The sequence below is a fragment of the Diceros bicornis genome, chromosome 17 (assembly GCF_020826845.1).
Source record: "Diceros bicornis minor isolate mBicDic1 chromosome 17, mDicBic1.mat.cur, whole genome shotgun sequence".
Lineage (NCBI taxonomy): Eukaryota > Metazoa > Chordata > Mammalia > Perissodactyla > Rhinocerotidae > Diceros > Diceros bicornis.
In genome coordinates this window covers 22,233,886-22,254,930 of record NC_080756.1, presented here as the reverse complement: position 1 = coordinate 22,254,930, position 21,045 = coordinate 22,233,886, and the positions used below count along the sequence as shown (strand labels likewise).

Below are 21,045 nucleotides of genomic sequence, written 5' to 3'. Positions count from 1 at the left end.
AACAGTAACCAGAGCTGTAAGCTATGAGTACCTAGCACTGAACCAACTCAGGAGAATGCCCACCCCGGAGACCCACAGATACTTATGTCAGGTTGTGAGCCTGGGGCCTCAGCGTCTGCAGGCCTCACTCAGGCGAAGTTCCAAGCCTGTGAGAGGCGGCCAGGCCCCACTCACCTTCCTCTCTCCTTCTCCATCTCCCCAGTTAGATCACCCTTTTCACCTCTGGAGTATCCTAGACTCCACCTGGGCTTTGGTCTCCCAAGGCCTGCCTTTGGATTGCTTCAGAATCCTCCTCTCTAAGTAATGAGGGTGGTACGGGTTTTATCAGGTAAAATCATCTCTGCTAAAGAATCAGTTAGCTCATGCGTTACCTCTTTCAAATTATAATAATGCATGGGCAGAGGTAAAATTGTTTGTGTCTCCAAGAGGTCTAGAATAGGTTTGTCAGGCATCGCAGCAAGCCAGTGGAGAGATGTATTTGGCAATGGGGCCTTCTGGCACTTCTCAGTGGCTCTCTAATCCAGGGCCAGAGCTAAGGACATAATCAAGTCCACAACCAACATGGCTTCCACCATTGCCACACTCTAGGGATAATACTGCCCTGGGTCTTGAATTGTAGGCTCTTAGAGCTACAGTCAGGTCAGTGGCAACTTTAGCTGGAGAAACAGACTGCCACATCAATCAACCCTATTTACTGCCAGGTAATAAACAAATGAGGCCTTCGCTTTGGTCTTCTCACCATCCTAATAAGCTAACACCTGCCCAATGAGCAGTAACTAATCACAAAGAATTCAAGGATGTTTAACACTCACAGAAGGCTGGGTACGAGAGCAGAAAAGAGAGGATTGAACATGGTATAATCTTCGGGATATCAAACCAATGACCACAACACTATGACAACTTCTTGGTCTCAACTTGGCTTTTTGCCATTGCAAATGCACCACTTGACCATAATTCAGGATCTGCCTGGACTTTGAAGTAATTATAGTTTTTGCTCTGATATTATAGAATATGCATATTCAATTATCCCAGTGAGAATAAACACCAAAATCACCATATTTTATTACTTAAATGGACTCCATAAAGTCCTGGGAGGCAGAGAAGGTAGAAGAGAAACAGGTATCCCTGTATGCCAGTAGTTAAAACAGACCTGAGTGTCATATACAGTCTCTGAGCCATGTTCTACCATGTGTGCACACTCACACACACACACACACCCCACAAACACACACACGTAAGCACCTCCCTGCTCTCCGTACCAAGGAAGGACAGATATTTCTGCACACTCCTTCTTCACTGCATTTTTGTGACATCTCTTCTTCAAAGTTCAGTCTGATACTTATTTTAGATCTAGGTCCCATGCACTAAAGTACTGAAGGGAGGAAGAATATCCCCACACACATCCTCCAAGTCCTTAGAAAGACCTTGTGACACAGTAGTGAAGGGGGCTCTGCTTGGTGTGGGAAGATAGAGCTTCTGATGTAGCCACGGCTGGGCACCAACTTTGAGGTGTGCTCCCTGTCCAGACCTCACAGCCTCCCTGTGTGACCACGGCCCAGAACAGAGTGAATCCAATGGCTCATAAGAGGGCCCAAATAAACACTAACGTCCTTTCCTGTGTGCCAACTACAGAAGCCAACCACTGCAGCGACTGGCACAGAGGAGGCCTCCAGGACCTGCCTGTGGCTGATTGAATGAACTAAAGAACTCGTGCAGGACCAGCCATAACAAAGTGTATTGGCCATATCCCCTCCTTTCACTGTCTCCTCCTCCCAGGTTTCAATATTGGACCACAAGATCAAAGATTACACCTTCACTTTTGCTGTATGTGCTGGCAGGAAACTACTACAAATACTTCCTAACATCTTCCTAAGAAATTAGAATTCACTTTCATTTTGATTCCTATGCGCGTGCTGTCTGCCATGTACGTGCTATTTTCTGAAGATCCAGTGGGTTGCAGTAATACCAAAGACATGCCAGCTGCCAGCCTGCTTCTCCAGCTGTCCTGCTTTTGTTTTCGTGAAGATTGTTCAGCGGTGACTGTAGCAAAGAAAGAAGAGCATGAGTGTCTAACAGACTAACCTCTGCTTGACTCCCAGCTTCGCAGGACAACCTGTCTCTCTGAGCCTGTGTCTAGGACTAAGTGAGATGATATACGCAAAGCCCCTGGTACAGTGCCTAGCACACAATAGAGTGTACGTAAATGGTAGCTAATATTATCACTAAGCCTGCTTGAACTGTTATGACCAATAAGCGAGTTCCACCTGAGAAACAGAAAATTCCTATTCCCTTTCCACACTCATTTAGTAGTCAAAAACCATTTGGCAGGGAGGAGCTCTCTGAACACAAGCCTGTAAAAGAGAATTAAAATAATCCCCATTGATGATGGAAAGGTCTTTAATGTTTAGGCAAGTGCTTTGAGTCAAACTTAAAAGCCTCTTCTAAATACTTCTCATTCTATAGTGCCCGAATTCATTCATTCAGTCAGTCAGTCAGCAAATATTTATTAACTTCATATTATGTGCCAAGTAATATGCATTGGAAGTCATCTCTTGAAAACACATTCCATGTTTGTAATCCTACTGATATGCAGACTAATTCCAGTTCCCATTGAAGCTACATTCAATGGTTTGCAGTGCTAACAGTTGATCAGTAAAGTCTGCATCATTACTGGATCCCATGAGAGGGAACGTGATAGAGGTTTCTGGAACCAACACAGAGTTCTGAGTAATGTCACTATTCGCATGACTTTGGGCAAATAATTTACCCAGGTCTCTGTTACCCTAACAGCTGCGCTAGATAGCTCACGGGACGGTTTCAAGGGTCAAATAAGATCAAGAAAGTGTCAAGAAAACTATACAGCACACAGCAGGTTATGATAAAAACTCTATCTTCTACTATAGCCTTGATTCTTGGGACAAAGTTCCAGATGTATTCTAAATGGCATTGCAAATTCTCTTCTGGTACCTGATCAGTGGAAGGACTGAGTCATCCACCCTCGCATGTTTCCACTACTCTGGCTATAGAATGGCTATATTTTAAATTCTCCTTTTGTAAGATCAAATTAATCTAGAATCACCTTTGCCTGGTGTTTTCGGACAATACACAGCACTGACTGTCTCCATCTCTACTCACCTTTCATCAGTGAACGTTTATTGAGTGCCTACTCTGTGCTCTGCTCCATGCAGATCGGTCTCCACCCTGAGGCAGGAAGTAACTGTCTCGAGAGACTCATTACTGAGAGCGAGCCAAACCAGGGGTCGAGAGAGCTTTGGATGTATTGCAGTAACTGATTAACAGCTGAGAATCTTTTATTATTGATGACATTTTTACATACAGTTCAATATTTCTTATGGCCTATACCTCACCTTTATTAATCTGCTCATTTTATCCTGATTTCACCTGCCCCACACCACCCAAAGGATGCCCCTAGTTTTATGAAACTACATTCTCCCTCACCACCAGCCTCAGGGTCATCATCAACATGTTCACCGGCTTTGGTGATTTTAAATGTCAGTCAATAAAGCGAGTAGTAAGTAGTAGATTAAAATAGACCCGCTAGAAGTCAGGCATGTCTTCTTCATTTACACCATTCCCTGAAGAGATAATAAACCAGAAAAAGGGTTCTGATGAGGACTAAACATTTAGTCTTATCCTCGTCTGCATAACTATCTGCTCCCTTTGATTTTTTCTCTGACCCCTCAGGCTAGTATTTCAAAAGCATGAAGTTTAAATGCTGCAGTGGCATCATACAAAATATAAGATCCTCCAGGAGACACACCAAGTGACAACTCCACTACTGTTCCCCCCAAGCTCTCTCCTGAGTGAACAGGACCAGGTCCTTCCTGTGTCATTCAGGAACTGCTGTCACAGCACTTTCCATTCTGCCATTTTGCTCTCGATCTGTAACTCACAGCAGTCACCGTTCCTCCACCTAACCAGCCCTTCTAGGCCCACGCAGGCCCCACCTCCTCCATGCAATCTTCTGTCCCACATCTCCAGTTCCAGAATCATCAGTCAAATCCATGAAGCCTTTCATTACTTACAGTCCTGTTGGCTTTTCCGCTATCAACACAGTGCCTGTTACTGCAAAAGCACAGGACCAACGCCATAGCCACAAGGGAATCGACTGTCTCCCATCTCCCAGGTTTGATTGGCTGGTCGCCATCAGAGAAGCCAAACACAAACTGAAGGAGCGTCTTCTTAGATACGCTGCCCACGGCCCTGGATCCTGGGATAGAGAGGGCCCAGATGAACAAAGACCAAGCGCTCTGCAGGCCCCTCCACAGCTGCGTCCCAGCAGCACAGCAGGGCAGAGCTTCACACACGCACAGCCCTTGGTGGTGGTAGTGTGTCTGTGTGTATTGTCTATTATATAAATATGGATACTCTAAAATACATATAGTAGATGAACATGTATTAAATAACATTACCCAGAGGCCTTTTTCGCTCAATTGCAAACTCCACAGTAAGCATCAGCTAATGAAGGATCCTGGATACTCAAGATGCTCCTACTTCAGGAGCAGCCATTTTCAGGGAGGGATATAAGGAATTCTGACTCCTGGCCACTGCTGGGTTAGAATTAGGAGTGTAGAAGGACTGCTGTATGAAAGTAAAAGATGTCACGTATCTTGTTAAAAGTCTTACAGCTGGACGGTCTGCTGTTGGGGCTAAATTAAAGCAAGGCTATCCATCCTCATGCTTGAGCAGGAAATAACTGAATTGTTAAAATTATATAAGCTCAATAAAACAATTGTGTGTTAAAAAGGATTTTTAATCAAGTTCTTTCGTTGCCCCAAATTATCATTTGACAAAATATAATCAAACTGATTTTGGGATCACCCATACCATTTTTCTTCTGATTACTCTGAAAAAGTTGTAAACAGTGTAATTCTCTCTGATCTCAACCCTGCTTTCTTCCTCAGCTTCATTTCCTACCAGTCTAGCTCCCACTCCACACTCCAAATTAAACCTCAAGTTTCTCAAACATGTCTTGTATTTGGCATCCGCTCTTCCTGCTGTTTCCCAGGATCCTCTGATATTACCTGTCACAGCATTTATCACACCGTTCACTTGTATGCCCCACTCCACTTTAAGCTTTGTGAGGGCAGAATCCATGTTTGGTCATTTTTGTACTTCCAGTGGCTACCAGTACTAGATGTGTACTGGTATTATATGTGCACTCAATAAATATTTGTTAAATGAATGAATGAATCAAACAAAAGTTTCATTACCATTAAATTTTTTATTTTAAATGGAACTCTGATAAACGCCAAACATTAAGAAGAAATTGTAAAAAGGTAAACTGAGGCTTGGTACTGTGTTCGGAAATGCCTTCTGTTAACAGATAATGCGTTTGTAGCTTGGGAGTAAAATCTTTCTCAAATGCATTAGCACAAATTATTGAAATGGTACTTGGGTATACTCTTATCAATTTATTGAACTTAATGTAAATGAAACAAAAGACTGGGAATAAGCCAATAAGTGGTAGCCATGGTGTTTTTGTCAGTAATGCAAAAATAATTATGATTTAAATGTTGCTATCAAGTTAAGAAGCTGGTATTAACAGTGAAGAACCAGATTTTTAGAAAGAAATCACTTGGGAAAGTTCTGCTTTTGTGTCTTTATGTCAATTAATATTACTATTAACAAAAATAACTGAGCACTATGTGACAGTACATTAAATGTTTACATGTATTAGCACATTTAATCTTCCAAGAACCTCTGAAGTAGGCACTTATTCTTCTAATTTTATGTAAATAAGAAACTGAGGCTTTAAGAGGTTGAGCAATGTATCCAAAGCCACAAGCTAGTTAAGTGCAATAGGATGCACACTCAGGTCATTTGATCTAAAATGACTCTATTTACCACCATAAGGCAACAATATGACATTCCCCGAAGACTACTTTATTCCAACTTTTAGGAAATGAGAATAATTGTAATAATAATAATAGTAGCTCAGTATGTGCTTACTATATATCTGGCCCTGTTCCAAACAAAGGACACATTCCAAAAAAAGGAAGGTGTCCACTCCTTTAATCCTCACAATCATCCAATGAGGTAGAAACTATTAGCATACCCATTCTACAGATTAGGAAACCAAAGCATAGAAAAGTGACTGGTCCAAGGTCCCAGAGCCAGATGGAGCCAGAACTCAAACATAAGAGTCTGACTCCAGAGCCTTTTGTCTTAACAACTACATGAAATTGTCTCTGGGAGAAAACAGGCTAACATTAAAAAAAATTTACATGCAAATTCTAAAGAAAATCTTGGGATCTATACTTCTTCAGTATACAGTCTCTACAGGGGTAACACAACATAAATATTGCAGCTGGGAGTAGTTCAAATAACTGTAGATTAGGAGTTAGAAGATAGCACGTTCTGAACATGCTCTGCTATTTTTTAGCTCTGTGATAATGGAAACATTTCCTCTTGAGTCTCCTTTTCTTATATTAAAAATGGCAGAAACACTACCTGCCCTGACTACCTTGTAAGTTTCTTCTAAGACTCACGTAAGAAAATATGTGAAAGAACTTTTTTGCCTTTACAATGCTTTTCTATACATCAGAATCACTTTCTTATTAATGACATGAGAAAAATCCAAGTCATTCAAAATTCAATACATACAGCTTATGTATAAACTATATATAAAAGGCTAAATATCACTGTTCATATACCATAATAAGAAAACACACTCAGCAACATATAACATTAATAAACTCTATCCTAAGTGTATTGTAAAATACTAAGGCTATACATAGTATGATCACTTCAATAATTTATACCATGAACTGGGGAAATTATCTTTGTAAACAGATTACGATTATTCCTCAAGCAATTGTAAGCATAATAATATGTATGATGCAACAAAATAAAGTCGTAAATTTGACTGTCTTATTGATGCCGATGGCAGCTATAGGATGGTGACAATACTTTTTTTTAACAACTTGATAGCCTCTAAAATTAAGCTGGTTTGAGCAACATTTACAGGATGCCCAAAATCTGCTAGGCTGCTACTTTAAACATTTACTAAAATTGATTCCTGTCAAATTCAATTAAATTTTATAAATATCAATTGAGCACCTAACTACGTGCAAAGGACTATAAGGTACTATGCAGAACAAGGATGAGTAGAATATTAGCTTTCGAAAGTTTACAGACACCACACTCACACACAACACGTACGCTATATGCTAATTACAACTTGAAGTATTCCTAGTTTTTAAAATTTTTACACCTTGCTTTAGATTATCTGCCTTTAGTTGACATATAACATGGATATCACGAGGAAAAAAATCTGCAGCATTAAACTTTAAGGATGCTGTGACTCTTGAATTAACTTATTTAAAAAGTCTCATGAAAAGTCTCCTTTCAGGGCTGGCCCAGTGGTGTAGTGGTTAAGTTCGTGCACTCCACTTCTGCAGCCTGGGGTCCGCAGGTTCGGATCCCAGGTGCAGACCTACACACTGCTCATCAAGCCATGCTGTGGCAGGTGTCTTACATATAAAATAGAGGAAGATTAGCAACAGACGTTTGCTCAGGGCCAATCTTCCTCACCAAAAAGAAAAAAAGTCTCCTTTCAACATAAATACTAAAAATACATATCCTGCAACTAAATAATCTTATGTCAGTGAACTGGCACAATGATATGAAAAAGTTTTATAAAGAAATAATCTGGTTACTTCCTGAACTCCCAATATATCAATATAACCATGCATATGCTAATGAAGCAACTTTGTCATGTGGTTACAAAAATTTATGAAAATATAAAAATCATGTAACACTAGGGGGCACTGAAGAACGTACCTAATTTAACGTTTAAAATGACTTATAAAATAAAATACTGATCTTTAATCAAGTATATCTCATTATTTATATTTTTATTTTTAGAAAAAGACATACCACAATTCACTCTATAGTTAATTAACTCATGTCCAAAGACAGTCCTTTCCTGTATGATATCATTTTCTTAAAAAGCACAAAACACTTTATTTTCAGTAAAAAAAATTTACATATGAAAGTCAAAGAATAATTTCAGTAAAAATGGAAGGAAATTAACCCCCATATCTTTTCTTGAGTTCTTCAACAGAATTATCCTTCAATCCTGATTTGTCTATGTGATTAAATAATACATGTGTAACTGAAAAAGAAAAAAAAATTCATTTTAGTCTCCATTTTCTTAAAAACTAAGTAAAACAAAAATTGAAGAGAGTAATCAGATCTGTCAAATAAAAACGTGTTACATTTTAAAGCAATAATCTTTATGGTTATTTATAAATTCTAAATCAGATATTTAAAAAGCCAACCTGAGAATAAAAAATTATACAGTAATCCAATGTTTCTTACCAGAATTATTTTGCTTTAACAGTAAAAAATTTCCCCTACATTCTCAATGACATTAATCTTGCAAATTAAACTTAACTCATTACAGACTACCCAAAAGATTTTTCCCCTGTGTAACAAGTGTACTTTTATTTACTTAATATTTCAATTAACTGTTTTTCAAACTTAAATCGCTTTATTTTAAAAGAAAATTTTATATGGCTACTATAAACTGAAAACTAGCAATAATATCTACAAAATAATATTTGATGGGCTAGTTATACATTTTTATAATATACAGTAAAATAAAATATATAACTATTAAAAGTTAAAAAAAGATTTGCCTATGAGTCATGTAAAAACTTTATCTTTCATAACACTGAAAGGTCCATACTCAATACTCTGGAAAACACTGTTATAGTTCATATGTTTCTCAACATTAAAAGTAGCTAATAATTGTTAACAATAATGGCAATAATAAAAGATAACAATAGCTAATAGTTACTGAACGCTTAGTTACATGCACTTCCCATGTTTAACTCAGCTGACAGTGGTGACCCAGCCAAGACAATAAGCCTGAAGAAGGAACTCACATTCTTTGAGTACACCTGAACTTACCACATTATGGTGGCAAGAAAGTCATTCATTCAAGAGGTTACTATGTGCTAAGAATGGTGCCACACCCTGAGGCCTAAAGAACAAGGCAGACAAAGCTGCTGCTCTCATGGAGCTTTCATTCTATTAGGGAGAGGGAAATAGTAAATACATGAAATATTGTCAGCTAGTTACATATTATGAAGAAAAATAAAGCAGGGTAAGAAGACAGAGAATGATGAGGTGGGCAGTTATTTTGAGCAGTCTGGTGAGGAAAGGTGTCTTTGAGGTGGTGACAGGAGGAAACTGAACGAAGTGAGGAAGCAGGCAAGGTGAAGATACGTGGGAAAATATTCTAAGCTGAGGGAACAGCCAGATGCAAAGCCCCTGAGGCCAAAAGAAGTTTGGCAATTGGGCATATTAAAAAAACAAAGTCAGGGTGGCCGGCACTGTGGCGTAGTGGTTAAGTGCACGCGCTCCGCTGCCGGAGGCCCAGGTTCGGATCCCAGGTGCGCACTGATGCACTGCCTGTCAAGCCATGCTGTAGCGGCGTCCCATATAAAGTGGAGGAAGATGGGCACAGATGTTAGCCAAGGGCCAGTCTTCCTCAGCAAAAAGAGGAGGATTAGCAACAAGTGTTAGCTCAGGGCCATCTTCCTCACCAAACAAATAAATAACCCACTAAAAAACTGGGTACTCTTGTATTCTAATGATTTTTCTCTTTTTCTAAAACTAGAGTATAACCCAAAACTGAGTAATTGAAGTTTCTGCATAGTTTGATTTTACTTAAATGAAGGTCTCCCAAAACTGACACTTCATGTCAAAGACTGAGATGTAGAAATAAATAAGTGATCTAATTCTTCCAATCACCTGTCACTCCTCATCCCTTAACTCTACAATCCTGCCACACTGCACTTCTTCTAATTTTCTGAACTCAATTTTCTCTTTTCCTGCTTCAGAACCTCTGTACATGTCATTCCCTCGGCCTAAAACCCTTCCCCTTCATCTAACTGACTCCTGCACTTCTTTGATGATTCAGCTTAAATCAAACAGACTCAAGGAAACGAGCTCTCACAGTCAGAGTCCCGTCACCCAGGCCCATTTACATGCTCCTGCAGCGAGAACTCTTTACGAGTTCCACGACAGCAGGAATTCAACCACTACACTATCACTGCATTTTCAAGTAGAAGAGCCCAGACTACAGAGCCAGACCGCCCAAGTTTAAGTCCTGGATCTGGTTTCCTAGATACCTGACCTTGGTCAAGTTCCTTACCTCTGTATGCCTCAGTGTCCTCCTTTGTAAAAGCGTAACGATAATTATACCTACCTCATACTGTTGTCGTCAGGATTAAAAAATTTAATTTTACTTAATTGTAATTAAGTTTAAGTTAATTGTAATTAATTTAAATTTAATTATATGTACCTTGTTGCAGTAAACATTCAATAAATGTTTACTATCATTTGTTGAATAAATAAAGGAACATGCAAGAATAAAGAGGTATGTTAAAGCTTTCTTCACAAAACTTACTTTTTTTCTCAGGTTCTGACATAAACATCACTGCCATATCAAACCTTTTTAGTTCAGAAAGTCTTTGTAGGATTTCAAAGATGAGTGATGGCTTTTCTTTCCTAAAATAATTCAAACATATAACAAGTGATCAACTAAAAGTAGCTCATTTAATTCTGTTTACTAACACAATATTTCTAATTATATATAAATAAGGTCTTCATTTACCTTTTTTCTCTAGATCCTGTATATATTTTAAGTGCCCAAATGAAGAGATTTATCAAGCCAAGTTAATTGAAGAAATTATAATATTCTTAAATGTCGGGCTTAGCACAGATGTTATTAATCTGCTATAATACATGTCACTTAGATACTCTACCTTTCTCTAAAAAAATGTTCAAGTCCTTTTGCCTCCTACTTAATCATTTCTCTTTTTATCATTTCCACTTGTCACATCTTTACAACTTCTGCAACAGTAAAATTTACTAGAGAGCTAATTTTGCTATACAGAAGGTAATAATATGAATATCAAAGAGAATAAATTCCTCAAATCATTAGAAATAGTATAGCATTATAATATGAAAGTATAACTAAAAAAATTTAACTTACTCAATGTAAAAGTCATGCAGAATTTTAATGATTTGGTTGAATACATCTGGATCTAGATTTTTCTGAAACAACTTAGGATACAAGGATGGTTCAATTTGCTTGGGAAAAATATAGAGTTAGAAAATTAGATTATGGCAACATTCACATATCACAAGTAACTTACATAATAATTGCTTAGGTGAATATAGTAAAGAACAACTACTATGCATTAGTACTTAATGAATAATAATGGAGTTACAATGAAATATAATTACAATAGAAGAATGAAAGTTAGAGGAACTGTAAGATAATCACTCTGTTCAAGTCAGAGAAAAATCACATCAACAGAGAGATGTTCACCACCCTAAGAGAGACAGCAACCTTGAGAAAGCTCTTAAGGAGCGATAAAAATAACTAGAGAATTTAAAAAATAGAATTACATGAGAAAATGTATTTGGAAGTAATGGTATACTGCATAATTATAATAGATTATTACTGTAATTACACGTGAAAAAGACAATGCTAAAATCCATTATTTGGTAAATTTCATGTGATTTTATTCTTTTTCTTAAGAGCAAAAAAAGCTCATTTTCAGGAGAATCACTGCCTAAATACTGCAAGCATTGCTTGGCACATGCAGAAGGCACTCAATGTACTTTAAGCTTCTTTCCCCATCTTGAAGGATGAAGAATTAAGTTTAAGTTATGATATATGAAATTAGATTAAGTTATTTTAGACAACAGAATTTAACACAGAACCTATTTCCAAAAGTCCCTTGGTTGCAAATATTTAAAATGATCTGGCCAGGTGATATAAGGCAGGGGATACGAGCATTTTCTAATCATATTATACAAAAAGCAAATATAGCACTATTATTACATGGTGACAAAAGAAGTTCCTTGACCTTTTACTTCCAATAGAACTACTAGCTTCCTCTTTCTTACCTTCAAATACTGATACAACATATCTGGAGAATTTTTCAGCTGTCTGAAATCAGATTCAAGCTGAAATGAGTTTGCAGGAACTGGAGGAAGAACAGTTGTGATAAACTGAGCAGGTGTTTTGTCTACTTCTATAGAAATCTTCTCACTGAAAGACTGACACACATCCTGTTTCAAATTGACTTGAGGTCTGAAATATTTCAGAGACATCAGTCAAAAAATTAGAAAAGGACCAGCAATAGTCAAAGCTTATATAAGGAAACATCAATAGAGATTTTTAAATTTCTGACACTATTAATATTGTATTTTCTATTTACATTCTGCAAGTAGTAAATTCCTCCAGCTGATAATATATGTGTATTTTTAGAGAGACAGAGTACACCTTTGCAAATTTTCACATGCTGGCTATGTAATGACTATTTTCATGTTGGGCTATTACTAGCCCGGACACCTTCTGAAGCACAGCATTTCTACATACCATTATTACTACATCACACATACTCACTACTCAGCCTTTGAGAAATCTGAATTATCACAGTTTCAAGAAAGACATTCCAAGAAGAAAGAAATGCCTCCTCCTTTTAAAAAAAATTTGCCTACTTAGCGTTTTCCCATAATCCATACTATCACTTTAAAGAGAACTACTACTAAAAGTCAAAGTTAAAAAAAACGTGGGCTGGCCAGTGGCATAGAGGTTAAGTTTGTGCGTTCTGCTCTGCTTTGGCAGCCTGGAATTGGCAGGTTCGGATCCCCGGCATGGACCTATGCAGCATTTGTCAAGCCATGCTGTGGCACCGTCCCATGTAAAGTAGAGGAAGATGGGCACAGATGTTAGCCCAGGGCCAATCTTCCTCAGCAAAAAGAGGAGGATTGGCAACAGATGTTAGCTCAGGGCTAATCTTCCTCACCAAGAAAAAAAAAAAAACCCTAATAGGATTGTTGAGCAGCAATGCAAGAATACATCAAGTTTCAATACCCCAAAATAAACCTAATTAGTCTATATATTTTATATTCTCATCGTTAAGGAAACATATGACTATTTTTAAAAATTCCAAACAAAATTTAAAGAGCCCACAAATAATCTCAAATATTAATGGCTAGAATAAGGATAATGCCTAAATTCTACCTTTTTTATGAAGCTTCCTTTTAGAAAATTAAAAATTTTTGCTGAATTAAAAAAGTGAAACATATACTGAAGTTCTACAAAACAAAATGGACAAAATCAATTTAAGATACTTTCTTATTTCTAAATTCCCCACTATGGTAAAGGAATAGGGATCATTCCTTAAGCAAAACCTCTCTTACATTTAAGTACAAACAAAAAAAACTAGAATATGAAGTTAAAGCAGTTCAAAAAATTATGGTGATTTAAATACAAACCAGAAGTCTCATCAGTAATATCAATTTTCTAATGAAATTATTACCATACTGGATAAGTATCAAATAAGAGTATTTCTACTCACTGCAGGGCTGAAGCATCACTGATTTCTTCTATTTTCAATAGTTTTGCTTTTGGGAAATCACTTGTGGGCAAAAGGTCATCTTGGCTTGAATTCTTCTTAGTTGTAGGGCCTGTGGTTGCTATTCCATTTGCTAGATTAATAGGATTACTCTCCAGAACAGCAGCTGCAGTAGTGCTATCTGGCACATCAACAGTCTGTATCAAATTACCAGTTTCTTCAATAATAACCTTCTTGAGTGGTTTCTAAAACAATTAAAATCAAGTCTTTAAATCAACATATAAAGGTTTCCTATTTTAGGGTCACAAATTAAAAGGTTGCAGTGTTCTTACAGCCAATATCCCAGTTATAAGCAAATTCAATTTGATGGCCAGACAGACTTAGGAGTCATACTCTGTCTGAGATAACAAAGAAGAAAAAGATGAAGGGCAATGTGGAAGGGTACCGCATGGTCATTGGAAAGGTGAGAAATCCAGTAGGGCTGGTGCAGGGGGAGGAGTGGTGGAGACAAGGCCTGAAAGGCTGCTTAAAGACAGCTTATAAAGGGGTTTCTGTGCCACGTCAAGGAGTTTGGACTTTATCCAAGAGGCAAAGCCAAGAAAAAATATGACTAAACCAACAAGAGTACTGTGGGCTAACTGATGGCAAAAAGAACAAGGCCAGGCAATAACCAGCATTCTGTATGAAACACACTAACATTAAAAGCTAAGTACATTCTCTAAGTATGTAGCAGCTGGATAAAACCAGCCCAGGATTAAAGATTTGCCAAATAATATTCACAAAGTTGTTAAGACTTAACCATAATGGTTTTTAACTTAATAAAATAAATAGCACTCACTGTTTATACGAATCATTACAAGTGTCAACCATTTTCAATTTCTTCTTAAGGTTAGATATAGTACTCTTATTTTTAATAAATATCTTAAGTATTCATTCCAACTAACAGCTGAATTTTAAATCAAAAAGTTGTAAATATGAAAACTTTTGACATATATATATATATTAAATTCAATGTTAAAACCAGATATTCTAGGGGCTGGCCCAGTGGCGTAGTGGTTAAGTTCACGCGATCTGCTTCAGTGGCCCAGGGTTCGCAGGTTCAAATCCCAGATGTGGACCTACACACCACTCATCAAGCCATGCTGTGGTACGTGTCCCAAATATACAGCAGAGGAAGATTGGCACAGATGTTAGCCCAGGGCCAATCTTCCTCAGCAAAAAGAGGAAGAGTGGCAACAGATGTTAGCTCAGAGCTAATCTTCCTCAACAACAACAACAAAAAAACAAACCCAGATATTCTATTAACATAGCTAAGATAAGACGTAATGGTAACAATTGAGTGTTACTGGATGAGAGAATAAATAAAAACGCTATTAGTAAACTTAACAGAATCCTGTTAGCAGTTCTATTTTAAAGGATAATCACGTTAAGCTAAGGCCTTTGTTTTGCTGAGAACCATCATGACCAACAGTTTTCTATCAAGATATTGACCAAGGATGGACATGTGTTAGTGTTAAAAAATAGACTATAACTTCTGACAGGCAATAACTATTGAATTAAATCAACGCAGTCCCATTTAAAACCAAATCCTTTCATTGACAACAAATGTGTAAACATGATCCTAATTAACGAATGTCCTAATAGATGTCTCTGTTAAGTGCAGACCAGTGGGTACTGAGAGCTTTGATGATGGTTGGGGGGAATGGGGGAATGACATGTTGCTTTTTCACAACTGTTAACACAAATCGATTTTCAGAGTGAGGGAGAAAAGAAGCCAACAAATTTATAAAAGCTGCTCAAGGTATACTGGCCTTGGGACATCATACAGATACATGATTTACTATATGGCAATAACTTTATAGTCATGGACAGCAAAGTGTGACAAAGGCTTTTTTTAAACTTGTGAATTAATTTTTGTGAAGTCTTACAAAGATGTAAAAGTTTAAATCACATTTAATTAAACATGTAATCACCTTTATTGAAAAGAACAAAATAATAGCAAATGAATATAACATATGAAAATGAAAATTATGTACAAAAGCACCTAGATTTATGCCTGGCACATGAAACACATGAAACTGGTATTGTTTCAGAAAATCCAAGTATAAAATCACAATAAGATCACTGGAAAAGTATTAAACTAAGGAATCCTCTATCTGCTACTAACCTGAAATATGAACTTGGCAAAACACAAACTTTCTTTGCCTCACTTTCTTCCTTTGCAAAAGGAGGATAAAAATATCTGCTCTGCCTTCCTTATGAAATTGTTACTTCTCTCAAAGCATCATCCATGCATAAGTTATATCTAGGGGCCAGGGAGAGGATCACGATTAGTGAGGGGAACACAGGGAGATTCTGGGGGGCTGATACCTTTCAATTTTCTGACCTGGTGGTAGTGTCATAGGTGTTCACGTTGTATTCTTTACAACTTAATTTGTTTTGTGTACTTTTATGTATTTTATATTTCATAATTTATAAATATAATAATATTTAAATGTTAGAAATTACCATAGAGTCACATCATATATATACATATATATATATATATATATATATATATATTTGCCTTAAATGAATTCAACTTTAAAGGTTCAGCACAAAACAAATTGTTAAATTCACGCCAGTTACTCTTTCTGTTCCGATACTGCAGGAAAACAACTGGCTTTGTTGGACTTAACGAAAAACAGTGTGGTATACCAAAAGCAAGGTGCAATGTATATTTTTAAGGATAATTATGCCTATACTAGATTTTGGCATTAAGTACTGATTTTAGCTCTAACTCCATACTAGATGCTATTGTAACAAAATTCCAATCTCAAATAAGAATAGTAATACTAGAAATAAAAAATATTTAATTATTATACAAAATATGAAACTGCTTGAAATTCCTTTAATATCATAAAATATGTAGCAATATTTAAATTTATAGTTTTAAATTAAAATAGTCACTTAAAAAGTTACCCCAGAATTACAAAAAAGCTGAATTTTCCCCAATTTTATTATGTCAATAATCCTAAGAAATATTTTTTAAAAATTCTAAAAATGGCCCCAGGAAGAGTTTTCAACATTTCTTTTAAGAGTTTATTAATTCAACAGTTTGTCTCCAACTCTTATTAATACAACACTGATATTTAAATAGCAAAGAAAAAATTCAAAGAAAATTGCTTTACTTACAGTTGATCCAAGATGAGGTGGATTATCAACGGGTTTTACCACGTTTTGCCTTTGTGTAGAATCGAGAAAGACATCATCCCAATGTCCTTTCTCAATTAATTCCTTGAAAATAAATTTGTAAACATGACTATCAAAATATTCTCAAGTTAATTATGCAACAAATAAATATGTTTAGGTTTCAAAAAATAAGGCTATATTTTGGTGAAAAGAATACGTTACCTTTTTAATTTTGGAAAGTTCAGTTACTGCTTGCTTATTTCCAGGTTCCAGAAGTAAAACAGTTTCAAAATCTAAAGTGAATTTTTAAAAATACAGTAAATTAGTGAAAATACTTTATGGAGTTCAAGACATGATACATTTAGCTAGTAACTCCATGATTATCTCAAGAGGTTTCTCAGGATGCTAGGAAACAGGTAAGCAATAAGAAGAACTCATATTTATTGAGTGCTATTCTAGTTGCTTTATATGAATTCTCATGTAACCCTCACTACAACCCCACTTTACAGATGATACAAGTGAGGCCTAGAGGTCATCTAACTTAATATTCTCACAATATTAACAAATGACAGGGCAACTCACCAAACGTAAGAATCTAAGAAAATTCTATATAATGGAATACCATTCAGGCTCAAAAAAGAATCAAATTCTGACAGACGCTACAACATGGATGAACCTTGAAGATATTACGCTAAGTAAAATAAGCATGGACACGAAAGGACAAATATTGTATGATTCTACTTATGAGAGGTACCTAGAATAATCAAATTCTAGAAATTCAGAAAGTAGAATGCTGGGTACCAGGGGCTGGAGAGAGAGGGGAATGGAGAGTTATTGTTTAATGGATAGCGTTTTCAGAATGATATGATGAAAAAGTTCTGGAGTTATGTATATTCTACTACCAAAAAAAAAAAAAGCACAGTCTGCAGCTAAAGTCAGGTGTAGAAAGAAACTGCCAGATTTAAGCAAATATCAGAAAAGAAGAAAGGCTGAAAATCAATTATCTAAGTATTGATGCCAGGAAGTTAGAAAAAGAGCAAATTAAAAAAGAAAGCTGAAGGAAGGAAATAAAGAGCAGAAATAAATGAAACAGAAAACATACAACAGAACCAAACTGCTTCTTCAAAAAGACTAATAGAATGAATATTTAAGACAGATCATAAAAAACAAAAGAATAATTAGTATCAAGAATAAAAAGGGGCATCACTTCAGACTTCACATTATCCTCTATCCTTAGCTGTGATTCCCTTCCTTTTCATTCTTGCCTTTTTCCTTCTCACCTACAATTCAAGTTTTTCATTAATTTTGATTGGCATTTAGCCAGATGGTACTGCACGCTATTACAGTAAAACAGATCATCAGGCTCACTACGGAAGCTGCATTCCTTCAAATCTGCAAACCTATTCATAATCTAAACTGTGAAAAAAAATGTACTTCTCCAAGTTCTGTATCCTTGAACCAAGATAGGAAGGCTACACAAATCCCTGCTTCTTTAACTTGGGAGGATCATCAGAGTGAGTGAGTGAAAGTTGTTATAAAAACAGCCGTACCTTGTTTGGCCTCATTTAACTTTCCCAAAAATGTTCTTGCAGTTCCTCTTCTGGCAAAAGCTTTAGAATATGAGCCATCTAATAAAATAGCTTGTGTGCAGTCTTTTTCAGCCTCTTCATATCTATTAAACATGATAAAAGTACCAAATGGAAAAATGCAGCTTATAGAAAACCTTCATATAAACTGAGTTTCTAAGGTAAAAAGCATGCATATAATTTCAATTATCAACTCCAAAATGTGTATTTGAGGGAAAAGACTATTTTTTTATTTTTCATCCTCACCAAATCTTAGAGTCATCTGGGAAGGAATGAGATGGTACCAGATTAAAGGAAAGTCAAGAAAGAGACTGCTGGACGGATGGACTTAACGACAGTAACATATGACTACAGCAGATAAAAGAACCCCACTGCTGCAGCCCACCACCCTTCAACCCTCCATATGCATAGGTTACTCTATGATAACAAAAAGCTAAGAAGAACTAAAAAAGCAACAACAAAAACTTGAGATCCTCCCATATATTAAAATGTTAAATTATTATGAATTTATTTGGTGTGATTATGGTATTGTGGGTATATACGAAATATCCTTTAGGGATGAAATGTCAATGTTTGCGATTTGCTTTACAATAATTCAGGGGGAAAAAAGCTGAAATAAATATGACAAAAAAGGTATGGCTTGTTAAAATCAGATGATTGAGAATGTGGGGTTTATTATACTACTTTCATGAAATGTTTCATAATAAAAATATTTTTTAAAAAAAGAATTTCCTGTGATAACACTCTCCCCAAGGCCTAAATGAATGCCATCCTACCCTCAAAACAAGACCTCATATACAGAAAATCAGAATTTCTAATGAAAAATTTTCCACTTTGCTGATTATATCATTCTTTAGAAATAAATTAGAATAAATTAGAAAGCTTCCAAACATGCTAATTCAAAGAAAATTTAGAAGATAATGTTTAGGAGCCACTTTCATTGCATATCTGAAAAAAATCCAATAATTATCCTAAAAATCTGAAGTTTCCACACAGGTAGAAGAAGATTATTCTTTGACACTGGACTCATGTTAAGTCCCTTGAAATTGTTGAATGTCCCTTGTGCACTCCAAATACAAACTGGATTTAGAAAAATCCAATCTATAAATACCTTTTAGATGGTGGGGGGAAAGACAAACTAATTAAAAATAGAAATAATAAAGATCATTAATGCAGAAAATTAGTATAATCCTTGCCTGACTCCATAGCCCCTGAACCTCTTCTTCTGACTTTGTTGGGTCCACTTGCACTAGCTCTACTCCATCTAGCGTCAGTGAACCCTCTGCTACATCAAGTCTTAGTCTGGTTCCAGACTAAGCAAGTGCGAGTCTCTCAGCAAGCGAGTCTACCTTATTTTTGTGACCAACCCTCAACCTGTTTCCCAGATCTAACATCTACTACTACTGGATCCTTTTCTTCTTATCTTCTCTCTCAATCTATGCTCTACTCCCTCGAAGAATGGGATCCAGATTTGTTACTGACCAAAAGACTAGACTCCTGCTCCAAACTTCTGGCCCCATCTCTGATCTTACTGCCTCTTCAGATCTGCTGAAGCTAACCATCTAGCAAACCTACATTTCTAAAATTTGCCAGCTCACACACACTCCATTACCATAACTCAAGGATTTCTTGCTGATCCCCGATGCCAACTACTAATGTAGACCATCACCTCCAGAAATGATGTTCGTTCTCCAGATGCCCTGCTTGGCCTTTCTAGGCAAATTTCTTATTACTTACTCTACTGTTACCCCACACACTAGGAGATAAGACTATACTACTAGTTCCCACCTTTCATACAACCAATTAACCTTTACAGCTCTAATCTGACAGAGTTTGAAGGAACTCAGGCTACAGGCTGGTTACCTAAACTAAGATTTATTCAAGTTTAAAAATCGCTCCTTTTTATGTTCCTCATCTAGTTTGTAATAACTGACAACAGTCTCCATAAGAAAACTTCTGATATTAAGTGTGAATCTAAAAGATACACCAGAAAAAGATACAAATAAAAGTCATATGATTCTTTTAATTTAAAATATACTCTGCCAGCTTGCTATAACATACAAATGTAATTATTGACTAAAGCAATAAAACTAATACAATAAAATAGAGCTCTCATAAATGCAGATATAATCTATCACCTATTAGAAGGTATTATTCTTGGCATTAGTCAAACCTAAGAAACCAAGCCTTACAATTTTTAAATCAATACACAATTCTTAAAGAGCAAAAATCAAATTTTCATAAGCTGGCCAGACATGCAATGATCTTTACTTTGACTAATCAAAATAACATATCTCTAGCTGTGTCTATTAGTTTAAATGGGTTTAAATATACAACCAAAATTTACTTCTATGACAGAGGTTCCTAACCTGAGGTCCTTTGACAGAGGTGAAAATTTGGATGGGAAAAATATTACATTCTTACTTTTACTAACTTTTAAATGAAATTCAGCTTTTCTTTCAATTATAAATGTAGACAACAAACCACAGTAGTAAAAGCGGTATCTATGACTCTGTAACCAATAAAAAGCAGATATTTTAATATCACACTGTAATGGTTACAAATCTCTCACAGTATTGTTTATGCTCACCACTGTTTCAGAATTACAGTAGTAATTTAACTTACTGTTTGCCTGCATGTGATCACAGTATCCCTGTCTAGAGATGCTCCTGTGACACAGCTGGCCAACTACTGGGCAACTCTGTTCCTACTAGTCACTCAGATGCCAAAGAATGAAGTCACATGTTATCACACTGGTAACAGAATCATCAATGCTGCTTTTGGGTATTCTCTATCCACACTTATTAGTTGATCAATATGTGGAAAACATGTCCAAGATCATCCCAAATTCTAGTGTCCTGATTCAAACCTTCACA

At 36.3% G+C, this 21,045-nt stretch overlaps 1 protein-coding gene across 3 annotated transcripts in view; it reads right to left on the bottom strand.

Annotated features, from left to right (window-relative positions):
- Positions 1 to 7,863: 7,863 nt before the first annotated feature.
- Positions 7,864 to 21,045, bottom strand: part of RPAP3 (RNA polymerase II associated protein 3) — a 36,357-nt gene continuing 23,175 nt past the window's right edge. For all 3 annotated transcript variants that reach the window (XM_058558427.1, XM_058558426.1, XM_058558424.1), the window contains 8 exons: positions 18,134 to 18,255; positions 16,806 to 16,876; positions 16,587 to 16,688; positions 13,416 to 13,657; positions 11,956 to 12,142; positions 11,033 to 11,130; positions 10,445 to 10,545; positions 7,864 to 8,140 (listed from right to left, as the gene is read on the bottom strand). In XM_058558427.1, coding sequence (XP_058414410.1) covers positions 8,055 to 8,140; positions 10,445 to 10,545; positions 11,033 to 11,130; positions 11,956 to 12,142; positions 13,416 to 13,657; positions 16,587 to 16,688; positions 16,806 to 16,876; positions 18,134 to 18,255 — 1,009 coding nt within the window. In that variant the 3' untranslated portion in view covers positions 7,864 to 8,054. The remainder of the gene's footprint in view (positions 8,141 to 10,444; positions 10,546 to 11,032; positions 11,131 to 11,955; positions 12,143 to 13,415; positions 13,658 to 16,586; positions 16,689 to 16,805; positions 16,877 to 18,133; positions 18,256 to 21,045) is intronic.